Source organism: Microtus ochrogaster, unplaced genomic scaffold, assembly GCF_000317375.1.
Source record: "Microtus ochrogaster isolate Prairie Vole_2 unplaced genomic scaffold, MicOch1.0 UNK23, whole genome shotgun sequence".
Lineage (NCBI taxonomy): Eukaryota > Metazoa > Chordata > Mammalia > Rodentia > Cricetidae > Microtus > Microtus ochrogaster.
In genome coordinates this window covers 3,194,788-3,215,640 of record NW_004949121.1, presented here as the reverse complement: position 1 = coordinate 3,215,640, position 20,853 = coordinate 3,194,788, and the positions used below count along the sequence as shown (strand labels likewise).

The 20,853-nt window shown below is 43.4% G+C and overlaps 2 protein-coding genes across 5 annotated transcripts in view; one reads left to right on the top strand and one right to left on the bottom strand.

Moving 5' to 3' along the window:
- The first annotated feature begins 1,658 nt into the window (after positions 1 to 1,658).
- Tma16 (translation machinery associated 16 homolog) lies at positions 1,659 to 13,236 on the top strand. The gene is made up of 7 exons (XM_005367753.3): positions 1,659 to 1,756; positions 4,667 to 4,779; positions 6,293 to 6,330; positions 7,545 to 7,629; positions 8,622 to 8,770; positions 11,683 to 11,725; positions 12,785 to 13,236. Exons 1-7 carry the CDS (start codon positions 1,754 to 1,756, stop codon positions 13,014 to 13,016), a joined length of 663 nt encoding a protein of 220 aa, XP_005367810.1. The 5' UTR covers positions 1,659 to 1,753; the 3' UTR covers positions 13,017 to 13,236.
- Positions 13,237 to 15,489: 2,253 nt separating this feature from the next.
- March1 (membrane associated ring-CH-type finger 1) overlaps positions 15,490 to 20,853 on the bottom strand; it is an 817,915-nt gene continuing 812,551 nt past the window's right edge. For 2 of the 4 annotated variants that reach the window (XM_026789574.1, XM_013354007.2), the window contains one exon: positions 15,490 to 19,444. In XM_026789574.1, the coding sequence (XP_026645375.1) occupies positions 19,146 to 19,444 (299 nt within the window). In that variant the 3' untranslated portion in view covers positions 15,490 to 19,145. The remainder of the gene's footprint in view (positions 19,445 to 20,853) is intronic. The other 2 variants (XM_026789573.1, XM_013354006.2) reach the window with 1 other exon arrangement.

Genomic DNA, 20,853 nt, shown 5'->3' with positions numbered 1-20,853 from the left:
CAAGACCTAAGCTAGTTAGAATAGGATATTTGTACTTATTGTATATAATTTCATAGTAGGTTTAGAACTCTCTTACTTAAACAAAAGGGGGAGGTGTTGCGGGAGGTCCTTCCTCTCCTCCAGACTATAGCCACTGAGATACCAGCCCATTGGGGCGTGGTCTCTCTCCCTTTAAAAAAGTGGCCACTTCCCTCTTCTCTCTCTCTTCACTTCCTGCTCTGCGGGCGACTAGACTCCCTTCCTGGTTGCACAGAGGGCTGACGGTGATCTGTAAGAAAGAAAGGCTACAAGACAGAGAAGGCAAGAGGTTCCATATCCAGCCAATACAAACCCTACCTGGAAATTTAAAGGGGCCACAGAATATCAGAAATGAATAAGGGAATGCCAAAACCCAGAAAACAACAGAAATTAAGAAATGATTCTATAAGGAAATTGGTCTGTCCACAAAGGAAAATAAACTAAACAAAGATGATTGTAGAACCATTTCCACAATGGCTGAGAGTATTGAAAACTTTTTAAAAAAAATACTTATTTCTCTTTGAAGACAGTCTGTTGACATATTTGCTAATTGGCAGCTTGGTCTTTCTGCAATTTATTTTTGCTGTTCTTTATAAACTCTAGATATCAGCCTCCCGGTCTGAAGCACGGATGGCGTATTTTTCTCCCATCCTGTCCGCTGTTTGTTCAGCTTGGCTTCCTTTACTGTGTAGAAACTTAATGTCATTTGTCCCAATTTACTAAATTAGTGGCACCTGTGCTGTTGAAGTCCAGCTCAGAAGTGTCTTGCCTGACCTACATCATGAAGTTTATCTGTTATGTTCTCCATTAGTGGTTTCAGCGTTTCAGATTCTAAATTAAAGTCATTGGTCCACTTTGAATTGATTTTCATATCACATCACAAGGTGACAATATGGGCCTGTTGTCATTTTTCTGAAGGTGTAAGTACATTGACATCACTGCCACTGTTAAATAGCCAGCCTTCTATCCACTTTACTTTATGTTAACAGCTGTGTGGGATAAATTCTGGTCCTCTGAGCTCACCACCCTGTCCCAGCGCTGAAATGGAGGGCACCTGAACTGGCCCTATCCTATAGACACTCTGATGAATATCTTGCATATCACCATAGAACCTTCATCTGGCGATGGACGGAGATAGAGACAGAGACCCACACTGGAACACTGGACTGAGCTCTCAAGGTCCAAATGAGGAGCAGAAGGAGGGAGAACATGAGCAAGGAAGTCAGGACTCCTTAATGACCCTGTAGACTTCATTGGAGTCTGCTGTTACAACTCTCCTTTTATCTTTCTTCTACTATTGGAAAAACGAAGGCTGGTCTTCGACAACTCTGGGACACAGCTCATGGCATCATTAAGACCTCTAGGGGGCATCCAGGTGCCGTGATGTTTTCTCCAGACTAGGCGCTCGCCCCTGGAGAGCTGCCTCCTGACAGATGGTCAGCACGGCCTTCCAGACAAAAACACGAGAAGAGGGAAATACGAGCATCCTTGGGCACGACTGCCATTTCTGGGCCAGTGTAACGACTGTAAGTCCACGGCGGACGGAAAAAACCAAGTCTGCATTTCCGGGGACGTTTTAGAGAACGCACTGGCCCCTCCCCTTCCGGTCCGTTCCCAAGCGCTTCCCCCAGACCCACGTGTGTTTGCACAGGGCTGAAGTTGGAGGTGCAGCGGCCGGGGTCCGTGAGGTGGTTGTGTCTGGACGCCGCGGGGCCTCGGTGGCCAGGACATCGCCATGGTGGGCGGCGCGGTCGCTGGGTTGTCGCGGGAGGCTCTGGTTGGGTGGACGGGAATGGTAAACTCGGACCCGGGAGAGGCCGGGACGCGGAGCGGCTGCCTGGGCGGTGCTGGCCGTGGGTGTCTGTCCCGGGATCGGAGCGCTCCCGCGCTTGGGTGTCTGTCCCGGGATCCTAGAGCTTCCGCGCTTCCCCATCTTTCCTTTAGTGTCTGCCCCGGAATTGGAGTGATCCTGTCCTTCCCCACCTCGCCCTTTGATCGGAGCGTTCCCGCGCTTTCCTCCTTCGCCTTGTAGCGTGGTCCGCTTTCTCGTGTCTCCTTCCCCAAGAGGAAGCCCTCCACCTTTGCATCTATACTAATATCACATTTCTGGGTCCACCCACCTCTGCCCCTGGGCAGATACATATCCTCCTTAAGCTGGGCACAGGCCCCCACAGGGTGTATCGGTTCACAGCCCTTCGGTGGCCCGTTCTGACTTTTGCTCTTGCCCCATTCCTTCTGGGCAACTATGTTGTTTTGTTAGTATTTTCAAACAAATACGTAAGAGTGTTCATAAAGCATTTATGTGTATACTTGAGTATAAGGGGCTCATTCACAGAATCCGAATGTTATGCTTATAATTGATACTGTGTCTATTCAATTGAATCAGAATATAAGCTCAGGAGATTTTGTTCTTTGCATTAAATCTTGGTGGTTTTGTTTTTTTTTTTAACTTAAAATCTTTGAAAGCTGTAAAGCCGTTACATAATTCCATGCTCCTCTTACACTGGCAATTCTAAGGCTTTAAAAGAAAACGTGTGTAGTTATCCCAGTGCGAACAGGGAGTGACGGAAGTGGAGGTGATAACTTGAGAACTGTTAAAAAAAATTATACACACCTTGATTTCTTTGCAGTATTTTTTCTTTTAGTATTTGTGGCAGATTTCTCTCCAAACCCTGCCCAACTCTTGGAGTTGATATGTACAAAAGTGAGTCGTTGTGGGGCTGGAGAAATGGCTCAGTGGTTAGGAGTTTGTTTGCTGTGCAACTATGAGAACCTGTGTTCAGATCCTAGAACCCATGAAACACACAGGTGCACAACCATAGCCAGACTGCTCTGCGGTGAGAAACAGGAGGCTCACTGGGTCTCTGTGGCTGCCAGGCTAGCCCAAAAGCATAAAATCCTGCTCGGGGAGAGAACCACCTCAAAGAAATAGAGGAGAACAATAGAAGGGGATGCCCGATGCTCTCCTCTGGCCTCTGTGCATGCACAACACAACACACACACACACACACACCCCAAACATACTTAGAAATCAATCAAGTCACTAGAAACATCCTACTCGCAGTTAAAATACCCTACGTTAAAATAGCCTACCGCATTTTGCAAAAGATTTTGCTTGATTTGTTTCCTTGAAAAATTTTTAATTTCTTTTCTCATTTGCCCCTTCATCCTCGAGATATATAGAACGACACAAAAGGATATGTGTGCTGTGTTTTTATGGTTTTAAAGTTATTTTTGTATATAACCAACTTCCAGTTATACCTTGGATTTTGGCCTTGTACATGTTTTCTCTGTTCAGATTTATGGAAAAGTGTTCAGAGAATTGTCAGAAGAATGAATGCATGTGTGAATTAGGGATTGATGGACATTTTAATCACTTGGAGAGTTGTTTTGATGATTATTTTGAGCTGTGTTTTCTCAAAGGAGAAGGAAAGGGGAAGGTTATAGACCGATGACCAGAAGGGACAGGTTCTGGGTTGGCATGAGCTTCAGTAGGATGGGGAGGGATGTGATGCTGGACAAGAGGGTCGGGAAGGGATTAGCATCTGTGCTGCAGATTGGGGCTGATCTCGTTACATAGGGGAAGGAATCTTACACTAGATTAGCACTGTAGATGAGAGGCTGTGTGCCTTCTTTGTTAAAAGGTCTAACAGATGTGCCCACAAAGCATCCTGTGCCTGATCATGAGGGTTGAATGAAGGTAACTGACCGTGTTTGAAAGATTCAAGAGCTCTCTGGCTTTTAGAGGGTGAATATTGAAGAGACCAACACCTGCTCCCTAATAGAGAGTGTTTTTTTGGGGGGGGGGTCGGTAGTGATCCCCCCCAAGATTACAAATTTTATATGTATGTATGTATATATATATATACATACATACATACATATATTCTTTTCTGCAGCACTAAAGTTTGGTCTGTAGACCACAGGGTGGGGGTGGCTTCCCTGAGTTTTTCGTTTTCATACGGCTGGAGAGGAGAGCAGGCTTTTAACCCTCAAAGACTCTCTGGGAGTTGTGGTCTAACAAGGTCAGGGAGACTCCTTAACTGAACCAGGAGAGTGAACTATTTAGTTCTTATTTTGGGTTCTTGTTATACAAAGTCAAACCTGACTCAAGTAATAGGGTAGGCCAAAATACAGGACAGCACAATTGAAAAACTCACTTTCAATGTATAATGTCTTTGAGTACTGGATTCTGACTGCCCCTCCTGGTAAGGCTTGAGTGGGAGAAATACTTTTCCCTGCTGTGTGTGTGCTGGCTTTGACATGTTTTTTTTGTTTTTGTTCCTAACTTCTTGGTTTGAACCAGCCAGGTTTGGTCAGCTCTGATTTTGCATGCACCATTGTCCCATTCTCTTGCATATGCCACAGTGAAATGCCTGTTAAAATTCTATGTTCTTCAACATTAGAAATGCCCTAACTATAGCCAGCATTTCCAGCCACGCTCCCTGTGTGGCCTGATTGCGTTGGAAATTTCTGAATAGATCACTTCTGTGATGACCATGGAGGAGCGAAGACTGTCTGAATCTCTCAGATGTTTGGTTTAGCTCCTGAGGCCTAGTGTGATGTCTCTGGTTCTTTATATTTTCTGAAGATCATTTTGTGACTGGACTCACGTAATGTATTTGACTACATTTGTTTTATCTTTTAGCCTAAAGGACTGAAAGGAAAAATTGTAGGTCGAGAAAAAAAAGTCATCCATCCGTACAGTAGGAAAGCAGCTCAGATTACAAGAGAGTCTCACAAGCAAGACAGGAAGGAAAGGTAAGTGTCCAGTCCTGTTAGTCTTGTGCACTAGGGAAAGCTCCTCCATGCATCTACATGTCAGGCGTGTTCCTCAGTTTCCACCCCTGCTTTTCCCGTGCTCTTGTTCTAAGGTAATGGTCTTACAGAGCAGACCTAAAATGTAAGTTTCAGTAGCAGCTCACGGTGAGGATAGTGAGAGTTAACACAGGTTGAAGGATAAAGAGGGAGAGGTTATATTTTCTATATCATAGGAGTCATGGAAGAGTCCCCAAGAGCTTAGTTAACATTTGAGCAGAGTTGAGAGGCAGAGGGAGGGCGCTGCTGCCGAAGGCATTTCTGTCGTGCTGTGGTGTTGACATAACACAGGAAACAGTGATGGTGTGGGTAGATCCTTGGGTCTGGTGTTCAGAGGTTGGCTAGAGGGTCACAGGTTAGGGAGCAGTCAGCATTTGTGGTTCGGGTGGATTGGGACTAGGAGACTAGATCACCGAATGAGTGCTGTAGATGGGAGAGAGAATGTAGCCGAGGCCCTGGTCAGCCTTGTAGCTGGCCTATCATCTCAGAGTTGGGCAGGGTTTGGAGAGAAATCTGCCACGGATACTGAAAGGAAAAACATACTAAAGAGAATCAAGGTGTTTTTAATCTTTTTAACAGATTTAAAGAACCTTGTTCTGGAAATTTTTTAATTTGCTTACACAGTTACAGGGAGAGAGGGTCTGAGACTGAGGGGAAAGATCAAATAGAAGCCGTTTCTGTTGCTTTGGCCTAGCCTTGCTGATCCAGTGAGTGTAAGCGGTGTCCAGAGAGTGGCTGGAGGAAACTTGTCCACTTGAATTGCATTTTAATACCTTACCTAAGACAAAGCCTCTTTTAGTGAAGCTGGGCTGTTTTACAGTGATTTGGTTAGACGTTTCCTAGGAGAAACTGTGATGACATAGTCTAATTTTCTTTATTGCGGGGTATGTCTCTTTTCTACATAAAGATGGATGGTGGCATTACTGTTTTAAAATAGTAGTGTTCAAATTTCAGGTGTTTATCACTTAGCATTTTTGTTATTCTTTTAAATATGATTTACTACATCTACAGAGTATAATTTTTACTGTTGCCCATATGTGTATTTCTCAAACTTAATTTGACCCGAGATGCTCATATTAGAGCAGTGTTTTCTGCTCCAGGATTTCCTGCTCTGAAGATCGGCTGCAGGAGTGGACTTGGTATTTCCAGGTGCTCTCCAGATGCTGCTGCTGGCATAGTATAGCCCAGTTAGACCTTTGTTGGCCTGAGCAGTACTGGTCTTCTAGGCTTTCTGTAGTCACTAGCAGGCTGAAGCAACGTTCTAGTGACATCTTATTTCAGCGATTTAAAAGATAATCATTCCATTCCATGTTTCTTTGTTGTTAAAATTGATTTTTTTAGTATATATAAAAAAATATCAAAGTTGTCTGGGAAGTTTTTCTTTCCGATGTTTTTGACAGATTTCTAAGCCCCTGCTTTGGAAATTCTCTAATTTATATGCACCTTTTGGTTCAAGATTGAAGAATGAGAAGGCCTTACGTCTCAACCTTATTGGTAAGTGGGTTTGGGTGCTTGAAATTCTGACTACATACAATAGACTAAAATTTTGTTCTAAACCAATTTCGCTATTAATTTTATCCAATTTTTTAAAAAGCTGACTTAACTAAAAACACAAATGAACTGGAGCGAAGCACTTGACTTTCAGAATAAATTGCTAGTACTCCATGCAGCTCAGCCTGGCAGAAGCTTCAGTCCTGTTCACGTCCACATCCTAGCTCACATTTAACCCCCTCTTCCAACAACCGAGGTTATGAAGGGTATGGCTGTGTTAGCTTGCTGCAGCTCATCCCTAAGAGAGTTGGTTTCTAAAGAGGAAAAGGTTTTCTTTGGCATATGGTGGTGGAGGGACTGATAGCAGTGCAGAAGGTGTGGCAGAGGGGGTGTGTGCTAGTAGAACAAGCTGCTTACCTCATCCTGGCATCTCAGTGATGTGAGAGTGCCCACTGGGCTTCACCTCTCAGAGGTCTCGTCATCGCCCGGTAGCACCAGGTGCTAGAGCACACGTGTTTAAGACACGGCCTCTGGGAAGAGTGTAGACCCGAGCTACAGCAATGGCTTACATCTTGTGGAGCAGTCGGTTCATGGTTAGTAGGGTGCATACATGTTCGTCCTTTTTCCTCTCCCCCTTTAGCAAATACTAATTTTATCCTTGATCAAATTTTAAAATACTTTAAATAAGTTACGTGTTTTGCTTTAAAAGAACTTGGAATTTCCTATTCTATGAATCCATCTTTCTTCTGTTCCCTGATGTTAGACAGGAAATGTATGGGCCTAGAGAGATGACTTGATAGTTAAGAGGGTAGGCATATTGCTCTTACAGAGTTCAGTTCCCAGAATCCACACAGGGAGGCTTACAACTACCTACAGATCCTGCTCTGTGGAACCAACACCCTCTTCTGGCATCTGGACGCTGCACTCATGTACCTAAATACACGCGCGCGCGCGCTCATAACTGAAATAAAAACAGATTGTTTAAAAGGAAAGAAGAGTATGGAGAAAAACACCACTTCCATCCTTGTCTCTTTCTTTAAATTGTTGCAGTTTCATTTCTGACAAATGGGTTTCATTGACTCAGCTACACAGATCTTTCTAGTTAGAAATGAGATAGTTTTGCCTTGGTTTTTAATGCTTTAATGTGGATGATTGTGAGGAAAGCCTGTGTCTACATGAAGTTTGTGGCGCTAAATTTGTTTGGTACTTATTTATAGGTGACAAACTTCGGTGGTTTCACGATCATCTGGATACAAAAAAAACAAGATATTCAAAGAAGGATGCCTGTGAATTAATTGAAAGGTAATCACAGGGCATATTGTGAACAAAGGGTCAGAAAAGAGAATCCCAGCCTGGTTCTCAGGAGATAGCTGTGCTCTGGATTTGGATGTGACTAGATGGGCTTTTTAACAGGAAGACTTGAGTTTGTGTCCAGCCTGACCCCCTCTTAGCTTCCTAGGACTAGGGAGGCTTCCTGGGAAAGCATTGTCTGCACTGCCCTGGGTGTTAGGTTGAGGTGAGGTAGCATGAAAGTGTCTGCACTGAGAGAATGGTGTCCAGAAGGCCTCAGAGGTAGGACCGGAAGCTGATGGGTGGAGGGGCCCACCAGCGTTTCCTGTGACTGGCACAGCAAGCTCAAGGTTAGTGTAACCGGTGCTACAGGGACAGCTGGCTTTTAACAGCGTTAGTGACCCTCTGAGTTCAGACCTTATCTGAGGACATAGGGAGCTCTGGGAGGACTCTGCAGGAAACTTGTGTGGTCCTCATGCATATACTTCAGGTCACAGCCGTAGAATGAGGACGGCTGAGAAGGGGCAGTGGTGGTGCTGAGGACTCTTAAGAGGCTGGTGGGACGTCCGGGCACAGTACTGCCGTCCTCTGCGTAGTTAGCCGTAGCCCAGTGGAGAGCGAGAATGCAGCGACGTTGGTAGGTAGAACTTAGGTGTACGATAGGGAGAGACGCACAGAGAGGGTGGATGCCTCTAGATCTCACGTGGAATGTCTCACTGTGTCCTGAGCTGTCCTGAGCTCAGACGATGGAGCAGGCATGATGCTAATGTCTGTGATGGTCTGAGGAAGAAATCCAGTCGGTGATTCAGTGTGAGGGTCCTCAATTCAGCAGCCTGCTGTGATTTGTTCACTGAAGAAATGGTTGGATTATTCATGAATGTGATCAGAAAGGCTGAGGTGCTGAGGAATTTGATTATGCTAATATTCAAAGGACAGGGACACTTGGGCACTCACTAAAATGAATTAATATAGACCTTGTAGCTCATCATTTTCATATTTTTCAGGTATTTGAGTCGATTCAGCAGTGAGCTGGAGCAGATTGAGCTGCATAACAGCATCAAGGACAGACAGGGCCGGCGTCACCACTCCCGGGAGACGGTCATCAAGCAGACGATGGAGCGGGAGAGGCAGCAGTATGATGGCTATGGCTTTGGTGGGTACTCTCTGACTCATTTTGCCTTTGAAAATAGAATCTGATTTATGATGGACTCCAGAGGTTCACTCTATTGATTTATCTTGAGTCTCTTCTGGCTTTATTTCCTTGTGACAGGGACAGCTATGACAGTTGATGTCTGTCTTCTCCCATCTCCAGACAGCTGTCCCTTCTTCCCACCAGGACAACTCTCGCTCTCCAAGCCACATTAAGGCATTGTCTTTGTTAGCCTCTGGCCCACATAACTCCTTCCTAAGCATAAGTACAGTGCACTACCAGTTGACAACACTGACGATCGCTGGCCAACTCAGTAGGCTGACTGGTGCCCATTCCAAGGGCAATACAGATAATACTGTCACTATTTTTTTTAAAATAATGATTTTGTGACAACTTATGCTGGAGAGGTTGTGGGGAAAGGGAACACTTCTGCATTGCTGGTGGGGATGCAAGCTGGTACAGCCCCTTTGGATGTCAGTGTGGCGATTTCTCAGAAAATTAGGAAACAACCTTCCTCAAGACCTAGTAATACCATTTTGGGTATTGCTCAATTGTGCCACAAGGACATGTGCTCAACCATGTTTATAGCAGCTTTGTTTGTCATAGCCAGAACCTGGAAACAACCTAAATGTCCCTCGATCGAAGAATGGATTAGAAAAATGTGGTACATTTACACAGTGGAGTACTACACAGCAGAAAAAAACGACAGCTTGAATTTTGCAGGAAAATAAATGGAACAAGAAAACATTATTTTGAGTGAGGTAACCCAGACACAGAAAGACAATTATCACATGTACTCACTCATAGGTGGTTTTTAAGCATAAAGCAAAGAAAGCCAGTGTACAAACCACAATCCCAGAGAATTTAGACAACACTAAGAGAATTATATAGATCTAATCTACATGGGAAGTAGAAAGTATAAAAAGACAAGATCTCCTGAGTAAATTGGGAGCATGGGGACCTTGGGGGAGGATTGAAGGGGAAAAGGGAGAGGCAGGGAGGGGAGCAGAGAAAAATGTAGAGCTCAATAAATATCATAGAAAAAAATAATAAAATCCAAAAAAAAAAAGATTTTGGCTAAAGCCTACATGTGTGTGGCTTAGGAAAGCAGATGAGCAGCAGCAGCGTCCCCCGCAGAGCTCAGCCGTTGACAGTTGTCATACCACTCTTCATTCGTGTTTCCTGCCTGGCCCTGGGGCTTTAGTGTTAGCGTATATTGTCTTTGTGAAAATACCAAGTTTTAATATGAAGAGCATGAACATATAAGATCCCAAAGAACTCTGGAAAATACTAGAAACTGCAGTGTGTAGACTTCCCCTTCACTGCTAAGAAATGTGTTTCTTAACTTAGAATAAATTAAAAAAAGGAAAGCGTATTTTTCAGAACTAGGCACATTCACATTTGATCCCTGTAACCCACTGGAAAAGTGAACATCCTCGTTTTCCTCAAAATAAAAATAAAATAGATGGGAGGGGGAGTGATGAGGAGGGAAGGAGGGCAGGGAAACTACAGCCTGGTTGTAAAATGAATTAATTAAAAAATAAACCAGGCCTGGTGACACACAGCCTTAATCTCAGCCCTTGGAGGCAGAGGCAGCTGGCTTTCTTTGAGTTCCTGGCCTTCCTGGTCTACATAGTTCCAGAACAGCTTGAGCTACATAGAGAGCCACTGTCTCAAGAAATATAAACTAAAAAGAGGACATATTTCTCTGGTTCAAAAGGTAAGGATTAGCTCAAAAGTTCCTGACACCGTACAAGAGTGGCATCGCGCTTTCGCTACTCCTGTCATGTTCATACACTTACTTCCTGTGAATATAAGATGTCGCGTGTGTGTCTTTTCCTATCGCTAAGACAAAATACCCTGGCAAAAGCAATGGAAGGGGGAGGCTTATTTTGGCTCACAGCATAAGCCTGTTGTAGTGATGAAGATTCAGCTGTGATGCTGTATGACTCCAGATCCACCATGGATGCTGGTGCTGTGTGCTTCCTTTTCATTCAGTCTGGGATCCAGCCCAGGAAGTGGTGCTGCTCGGCACTCTTCAGTGAGCCTGCTCAAGGTGCTGCCCTGCCCGTGGGCATTCCTAGGCCCTTCTCCCAGGTGATTCTGGATCTCATGTAATTAACAATTGGGACTAAGGACCACAGTTCCACCTTTGCCAACTTGACACCCAAACATATTGCTTTAAACATGCCTTCCTCCTCAAAGCCATCTTACGTTGCAGATTTTAAAAATTCCAGTTCCCCTTAAAAGTCCCTGTCTGAGACTCAAAGTTAGTCTCTTAACTGAGCTCCCATGTTAGTTACAGGGTAACTTAAATTGTATCGAACTTGTTTGAGGTCCCAATGATTGTAATTCTTTTTAAACTTTTCATAATTTTGAATGATGCGATTTTATTAATGTTAAATAATATTCGCAATCCTGTAAATTCTACCAGTGTGACATGAGGTGTGTGTTTAATAACTTGTCTTCCATAGCACTACATTATAAACACCCACGTTTGCTGTGCTGACAGAGGCACCCTATGTAACAGCTCTGCTGGCTTCCCGTCACTGAACTCTGTTCTTCCCAAGCCTGGTATTTGTGTTGACTGTAGCAGCGCTTTGAAGGTGATTTTTTTTTTTTTTTTTTTTTTTTTTTTTTTTTTTTTTTTTGAGGCTGGGGAGACAGCTCAGCAGTACTAACCACCAGTTCAGGTGGCTCACAAGTGCCTGCACCTCCAGCTTTAAAGGTTCCCACGCCTCTGGACTCTGCAGGCACCTGCACGTCCATGTTGTACACAGTCACTTTTACACATATATTTAGAAATGTTTTCGTCTTGTTAACATCAGGTACTGTGTTGTATGTGCAATAACAAGTGAAAATACATTAAGCAGTTTAGAAAGAAAATGTCTAATGGCTATTATATTCTTTTTCAGAGATCCCAGACATTTTAGACACTAATAATCTACAGACTTTTCGGTGAGTTTTTGAGATCCTTTGAAGTTTCATGTGAAATACATAAGGCATGAACTCCCCTGGGTGTAGATGTTAGTAAAAACGAAAGTGGAGAGCATTCTGTAGGCGTTCCTCCTTGTAGCTGTGCTCGAGTGAGCATGCAGCTGCTGCTGGAGACGCTCCTTCTCTTTCCCAGAACAGTAGGACAGTAGAGATGTCTCTTCTCCCCAGTGCAAATTTTTATTTCTTGAAGCTAAATAGCAAGAACAGAAGAATAAAACTGACGCCAGGGCAAGAGTCTTGTCACTGAGAACCTCTGGTCCATGGCTCTCTGATTCTGCCCTGGTAACCATGGAGACTGCTGAGCTGGAAAAACAGATTTCTGCTTCTCAAGCACAGATTCTGCTTATTAGAAAATGTTTTTTATTAGTAATTGTGGTCTTTACTAAAGCATGCTAGGGAGCGTTTTTCCTTCTGTTCTCTGAAGAGGCAGGTAGGACTTTTCCTGTCTCTTCTTATCTCTCTCTGCGTCTCTCTTCCCATTCCCTTTATCTCAGATAAACTCCATACTCAAAAAACAAACAAACATGTTAGGGAGTGAATTTTTTAGAATTGAAATTAGATAAATTTAAATCCAGGCCATACTCAAAAGCGAACAATGCTCCGTGTTTCTGAGGCAGTGTATTCTGCCTCTGCCACAGCCAGGGAGAGGAGATGAACTCAGTGTGTCAGCATTCCTGCTTTGCTCTGCGGGCCAGAGAAGCCACCTTCACTGACGTAATTCTAACTACTGAGGGTCTCGAGACTTTAGGGTAGGGAGGAGAAGGGAATCTCAGAGCCTACCATGTGTGTGTGCATATGTGAAGTTTAGAGTGTAGGGTTCTGTGCAGGCAGCACCAGCGTAGCAGTAGTAGCAAGTCCTGGGCCTGGGCTGTTGCCCCACCCCCAGCTTAGTGCTGTTTCACACGCATGTGAAATCCATGGATGTGGGGTCTTCCTTCTGCAGGCAGAGTTCTGAACCGGCTGCCCTGCTGTGCTATCACTGCCTTAGTGCTGTACTCTTTTTTTTTTTTCTTTTCCTAGGGAATGGGATTTTGATCTGAGGAAATTGCCAAACATCAAAATGAGGAAACTTTGTGCTAATGATGCAATTCCTAAGAAGCGCAAACAGAAACCCATTTTAAATATAGACAAAGATTTAGGGGAATTAGATCTAACTGGGGACCCTGGAGACTCTGAAGATGGGAAATTGGAACCAACAAGTGAAGCAAGTGAGTCGGATGAAGAAATGACCCCGGTGCCTGCCTGCTCTTAGTGAAATCCCTTGAGACCCTCCCATCCTGCTCATTGGTTATGCTGCATAATCATGGGGGTGGGGCTGCTGAGATGGCTCAGCAGGGGCCTTGCTGCCAAGCCTGACTGCCAGAGTTTGAGTCCCAGAATCCATGGTTGAAAGAACAGGTGCTGTAAGTTTCCTTCTAAATCCACATGCACACCATGGCATGTGTGTGTGTGCACAAATAAATTTTTAGTGATTATTTATTATTTGCTGCTTAACTCATTCTCAAATAAGTCATTTGCAGTTTCAAAATAGGTTTATGATTTTTAAGAATAAAAGTTTTTCTTTAAATTGCTTTTAAAATACAGAAATTGTGTTAATCTACTTTTCATTATAGCTAACTATTTGGGATTGGGAACTCAGATGAGACTAAATAGTAACCGAGTGTAGTTGTGGAGATGCTTCTCTGTCTGCATCACGTCATAGCCACAGCGTCATTGATAGAAAGCGAGACAGGGTGTGCGGCAGGGAGATGAGCCAGCCCCACCTCCTCAAGTCCTTCCAGCTCTGAACATCGCCGTCCTGGTGGGGAGCTGGGGAGACAGTTTTCTGGCACATAAACGGGATATATTAATCTACATCCAAAGCAGCATTGACCTTCAAAGGCCATTTAACCTGAATTTTGCTGAAGGGAAAATTGGAAAAATGGGGTTAAGAAGACGGCTTGGTCAGTGAAGTGCTATAGAGGGCCTGAGTGTCTTTCCTTAGCAGGGCTGTGTGGCAGGTTTCTAGTGTCTCAGTGCTGGGGGATGGAAGGGTGTAGAGACAGTAGACAGGAGCAGAGTGATCAGTCTGGCTCAGTGGTCCGTGTGTAAGAGTCTGAAGTCTCAACCCCACTGCCACCAGCTGCCCTCGAGGCCGGATACAGCACAGGATTGCACTGATGGGCATTGTCCTTGGGTGGCATTTTTACTGTGTGCCATTGTGCATTGGAGGTAACTTGTTCTGTGATTTTCCAGAGAACCACTCCAAATTTGGATTGGTTCTCAGAAGTCAATTTGGACTTTTGAAAAATGTTGGAACTATTCAAGGTCCATGGAAACATTAGATGGCGATGGTGTTTAAATGCATTTTGGGATACCCATAGAGTTGAGGCCAAAGTCAGAATGTTGTGGTTTGAATTCTATATGTCTCCCACAAGCTCACGCTTGGGACATGTAGACCGCACCTTCTGGGGCTGTTCTCACGGTTGTGGAGTATTTATGAGATGGGGCTTGGCTGTCCATAGAGGCAGCTATTTGAAGGCTATAACCTGCCTGGGTTTGGTATGGGAGGTTCTTCTATGTTGCTTTATTGGTTAATAAATAAAGAAATGCTTTGAGCCTATGGCAGGGAAGAACAGAACTAGGTGGGGAAAGCTGGGCTGTATGCTGGTGTGGAGCTGTGCCCTTCCCATCTGACAGCTGAGCACCGTGGGAACTGAGCAGCTGTGTGCTGTGAGATGCAGCCTTGTTCATACTGTAGTACTCCTCAGAAGCCTTCGTAATGGGGTTTGGAAGTTTATGTATTATTTCCTTTGGCTAATGTATATTTATTCTTATCTATTTTGAAGGCTGGTATTTCTTCTTTCTCAAAAAATGCTGTCTAGGGGGCTGGAGAGATGGCTCAGTGGTTAAGAGCATTGGCTGCTCTTCCAAAGGTCATGAGTTCAATTCCCAGCAACCACATGGTGGCCCACAACCATCTGTAATGAGGTTTGGTGCCCTCTTCTGGCCTCCAGACACACACAGACAGATTATCGTATACATAATAAATAAATTTTTTTTTTTTAAATGCTGTCTACTCCAGGCCTGTTTGGAGACCTAGTAGTCCACACTACCCAAAATATCAGAGTTACTCTGATTGTGCTGGTCCATCACCTGGCTAAGGGGCTACCCCTTAGGAAGGCCAGTTCACTTTAGTTTATGCGAAAGAGAGGAGGAATAATTATCTCTTTAATGAGATAATGTACTTTTCTTTCCTAGAAAGCCTTGCCCAGGTACAGTCAATATTGAGCTGCCATGAAGCTCTGTTAGGTTGCACACCTCTTAGAAAAAGCTGTGATTTCTTTTCTGTCTTTCCCCAGTACAGTCCTGACCTTGGGCATGCTTTCCCTTACCCTTTGGGCTCTCACTTTTACTCTGCAGCCTTCCTACACGTCTGTGTGACTGCTTGTTCAAAATGTAGCTAACAGCTGTTGTTAAACATGCTGTCTTTACTCAGATTGCATCTGCAATGTCTCGTCCTCCCTCCGGTAGCTGTTGCGATTTCCATTTTGTCCACCCTGTTGTTGACTAAGGTCTAATAAAATTGTTTGGAGCTTCCCTTTGTGTCTGTTCTCAGTTGTTTTATTGATAAGACTAAGTGCCCCTAAAGGGCTCCACAGTTTTCTCAGTAATGTGACATCCTAAGTGGGGCCCCCAAGTTGCCAGTAATAACAGGAAATTAATAACTATAGATTTGACATAGATATGTTCAAATTCTATTTAAAGACTCAGACCATTATGAAATCTTAAGAATTCAAGGGTTTGGGATGCTCTCAATACAACTCTAGGAATCCCGTTACACAGGCAGGAAGTACAGGAGCTATAGCCAAGATTCGGAGCATTTGTTTAATATGCAAAGTTCACAGACAGTTCCCTTAGTTTGTCGTAAGCACACATTACTCACAAACAGTAAATTGTTAATGAAAGACAATTAGGTAAAACTAAAGAAGTACAAATGCCCAGTCTCAAAAATTGCACAGTTAAAATACTTCCTCCTTTGAGTGTTATCTCTGGTTTCAACGTGGGGTTTCTTCAGGTGTGGGAGACTTGCGGCTGCAGCCCCAAATGACAACACTTTTCACTTGTATCATTGTGTGAAATAGCACCATTGAGCTGATGGAAGGACACGACTATAACAATTACAGTGGTAAGCTTTAGGTTCCCCACTTAATATTGCCCCAACATATTCATTGGCAAGGCCAGGTAAGTTACATCTGACAGGTGGCGTAAATGACCTTGCTACTTCCCACCCCGCCCATTGTGATTTTCATAATGTTGTCAGTGTGGCAATGACCTCATTTCAGCAGAATAAGTGTCTAAAGGGTACCCAAGGTCCTTTCCACAGAGGAAAAGCTTAAGTACAAGGGTTCTTGTGGAAATCATTACCTGTAGCAGCAGCTCTGGGTGGGGTTTTGATCCTGGGATATTCTGAGAAAGACTCTGCCATGCAGTATTCTGGGTTATTGGGACTCAAAGTTATCATTTTTTTTCTTTATTTTTGTAGGGTTTTATTTTATATTTAACTCCTGCTTGGGGGAGTTGTCACTTTAGATTTGTTCTTTGTTCCTTGTGGGCAGGGGGAGGGTACCTTCAGAGCCCAGAAGAAGGTGTTTGGCACCCTGGAGCAGGTATGGTGTTTGTGAACTGTTGTGTGGATACTGGGAACTCAACGGGACCGGCTATGAGAACAGAGAGTGTCCTAACCAGTGATTCATCTCTCCCAACTCTGAGCTCCACTTTAAGTATTTTAATTCCTTCTCAATTGAATATTTAATTACAACGAATGGAAATGTCAACTCTTGACAGAAACATTTTCAGTGTCTGTGGTTTATAGCACTTCTAATACCCCAGCTTTACTTTGTGTTTGTAAAAATCCGGTTTTAACACTGTAAGCTCAGCAATCCAGTTTTAGGTTTCAGCTCACTTTATTTTGTACAACAGAGTAGGTAAACACACCTCACGATGATGTCATTCTGGAAAGCAGGTCTCTCCATGAGCTCTAAGTCAGGTCTCCAAAGCCAAACGTTTTTGTTATGAAGTGAAAACCCCGTTACCAACTCAGATGTGCAAAGATGGTCTCAATACTGGCTGTATTTGTGTAATTTTAAAGCTTGTTATATTTTGATTTTGGGAAAAGGTCTCATAGCCTAGGCTGGCCTCTATTTGGGACTCACTGTATAGAAAGGATAACAAACCTCCCGAATGCTGGGATTAGTTGTGTACCTACCAAAATAAACTAGAGGAGAGATAGGAAAACTAAATATTGTCCGAAGTTATGATCAACCCATCCATTCTTTGTTGTTCATTTCATCTTCAATCTTTAAAATGGAAATTATTCAGTTACTTAATACAAAGTTTTCATGTCTTTATGTCTTGCGAATCCTTATTTGCCCCGGAGGTCTGGTCCAGTTTAATCATGTTCATCATATTCTCCCTGCATACTTAATGCTTTGTCCCTCCCACAAGTTTTAGGAAAGATGAGTTTTTAAGCTTCTGATTCCTGACTGGATATCTTAACATTTCTCTTGTTTATGTACATGAATATACACGTCAATCACACACACAATTGACATTGTTTACTATGTCTTTATTTCTAAGGGTGAGACTAATTGGACCCAGTGTCAATCACTACAAATATCATACTCTTCTCATTGAAAGATTCTTTTCCCCTTTTCCTTTGATCATCCGAGAAAAGCAAACACTGATAATTACAAAGTGCATGGATGTGGTACCAGCTTTGTGCAACATGATGCCCATGCTTTGGTTTTAATGGTCATCTCTGCCTTTTAAGGACAATAAATAATGACAACTAACTAAAAAAGTCACTTTTAAAAAATGTGATCTGTGACAGATAACTTTCTGTGACTATTTACCTAGCTCACCTCGATGTCCAATCAGTTTGTGTGAATCTGTATAGAACACGGTGCTCAACTGTTGAACTGGAAACCAGCTCATCACCCACCATAGAATCATGAGTATTTCTACTTCAGAGTAAGAATGCTGTCAGGTGTGAACATGGCTGAGATCCTAGTTAAGATACTCCCTGGGCACGTTGACCCTCCATATGGGTTTAAAAACCTTAACACATCTGGTTTAGTAATAAGATACTTAATTTTTATTTCCCGCTCATGATTACTTTATGGGTGCCACACAGAAGTTAACTTCATAACATCGCTACAGATTGCACTGACTCCCCATACTTTTGTTTTTTCACCCCTTTGGGAAGTTGGACCTTCACTGAATTCAAGATGGAATACTTAATTTGATGAGTTTAATGCTTTGTAAATTAACATTTAAATGAAACTGCAAAACAAAGTAATGGATTAAACCGTTGTTTTGAAACATTCAGCTGTTCAGCGAGACAGGTGTGGTTTTTAATGAGAAGGCTTTGCTGTCCAATATCCTTAATTAAATCCTGTCCAGCATACTTCGTTCAGATTGCAGTGTGTCATAAATACATGCTGGATTTTGAAGACTTGGTTCAAGAAAAAGATGAAAGCTATTTCAATATTCTTTTCTACTGATGACATAAAGTAACCTGTATATATAATGTTGAATAAATTATAAAAATTAATTGACCTATTTTTACTTTTCCTAATGGGGCACACTAGGAGATTTCCATTTACATCTGCACTTGCAACTCATGTGTCTATTGTTGAGCACTGTGTGAGAAGGACCAGATAAAACACGGCATGATAGTTGCTTTCAGAAACCGGCGCTAGCTAAGCTCCACAATGCTCTGGAACTCTTTTCTTCGTGATTTAAATTTAAACAAAACTCCAAACATTTCTATCTTCAAATGTGTGTCGCATCCATTTAAAAACATGCATCTGTCAAAATAACAAGACTTCACAATAGCCAGAAAAAAATCAGCTGTCAAAGTGTAAAAAACCTCAAGTCCTCCAAGCTCGCCTCCAAGGTGACGACGACTCAGGGGCGACGCACACAGTTTCAGGCTTAGGACCAGATGTGTGTCACTTCCAGTGGCGAAGGCTCACACGACAGAACTCTCTAAAGAAGCATCTACCGCATCTGAGGTTTGTTCTGGGATTCCCTCTGCACTGATTGAAAGAGGATCACATGTCTGTCCAATCTTTCATCGCTGGAAGCCTTGTACCAAGCGTTCCTTACGAACTCCCTCCCTCAGGCCCTTCACCTTTCCAGGTCCCACTGCAGGCTCTGCTTCTTGGGATCTTGCTCACTTGATATTTTCTCCTCATTTCCTTTTTGCTCCAAGTCAGGACAAATAAGTCAGTAGGGGAACGGAGAAGACAAGGAAGCCACCAAAGCAGAAGCATTTCTGAGTGTTGTGGCAAGGGCTGCAAAGATCCTTCCGTGGCGGAGTTCCCCTCCAGTTCCATCAAACCGGTATGACTTCAGGCGGGGCGCCCTCTGCAGGTGGCAGTGAATTTGAACCTGACTGTGGCACAGGCACAACAACGGCATCTTTGATTTCCGTGTTCACATTACATGAGAAGTTCTTCTCCAGTTTGTTGGCAGTGTCTGGGCAATTCTGCACAAAGATCACACGATTGTAGGCCTTCAGCCTACGCCACAGTTGAACGTAGACTTTACACTGTACATACATGAAGACGAGACCTCCCGTGAAGCCAATGGCCACCACAACCAGTTTTGTCCAAAACGGCCATTCCAGCACACCTGTGAGACAAAAAGAGTGGGAGATATTATCAAGCTGGCGTGTCTCCATTTGGTCTCCCCCACTATGATCCCTCTGACACATACTTTTCTGAATCGTGTATGTTGTGGCGCAAGGTCAGTCAAAGGGAATAGGGTCAATTTGTGGCTCCCCAGACTCTGAAACAGTGGGCATCTTCAGTATGTCCAGACTTCTCAGGAAGCAATACTACTGATTCACTCACAGAGCAAGGCTGCAAGGATGTCAGTGAGCCCTGGGTATAACAATTTCTTTTTCTTGTGAACAATGTAAACTTTGGGACCCTGGCAAAAGCTTTCGTGTTTTCTATCCTGTTGGTCATTTATAAAGCTAGTGTTTTCCTAACATGACTTCCCTGGATCTTTATAAGAAAAAATTTTCTTTAAGTGTGTAACCTCTTTTGGTTTGAAAATGAAACTTTTCCTTTGAAAAATTGTGTGTGTGTGGCGGGGGGGGGCAACTCTCTAACCTTAAATGGATTTAAGTTATTGGCAGGAAACATCTCCCCACTGCTGTTGATGCCACCTTAATCTCTTTCCGACTTTGCTCACCTGCATGTATTTCTATGCTTCTTTTAGTAATTAAATAGGAAGCTTATCTTTACAGTGGATTAGGAAGGTCCAGCAGAACTCACAAGAAAGTTTCTGCATAGCCAGGAAGCTCCCTTTAGCTACTTCTCTCCTATACTTTATCTAAAGTTCTATCTGTGTAATGTTGGAAACCAGCTGTTCCCTGTCCTAATACAGGTTCAGGCTGCAGCACGCATGGGCTGTCCCCATTCTCTTTGTAAACTACCGATTGATTAGCTCCCACTCCAGTGAGAAAAGGATGCAGTTTGTGCCATGAGGTTGATAAACACCGAATTCATGCTTCAATTAGTGACATCACTTCCTGCTACTCTCTGTGAAACTGCATGATCTCTATCGCCATAGCATTCTAGGTCAACCTTTGGTTTTGGCATCTAAAGAAAAGCAATGTTTTTGCTATCTGAAAAGGCAAATGCCGTTTTCAAAATACTTCACGTTGTCTACGTAGAATTCCACTAGAAATGCTACTGATGTCGATTAACTGTCTTTGGAGCAAACGGAAGGACTGAGAATACTAAATTTGGAGAGGTGCTGGAGACCGTCGGACTTCCTGAGTCACGACTTTGGAGAAGTCCCGTGGGCATTATGGTCCCACGGGTCAAACTTAGGTCCCTCAGGCTTCACCACAAGTGCCTTAACTTGCTGAGCCATCTTGCTCCTTTTTGAATTCCCTGCAACTGTTAAGTTAGGAAGGCAGGTGATCATGCTAGATCATGCTAGATGATTAGAACAATAACAAAAGCCAAGCTGGAGAGATAGGTAGCTCAGCTGTTGATATTTAAAGGGACATGATCTCAGTTTATGTT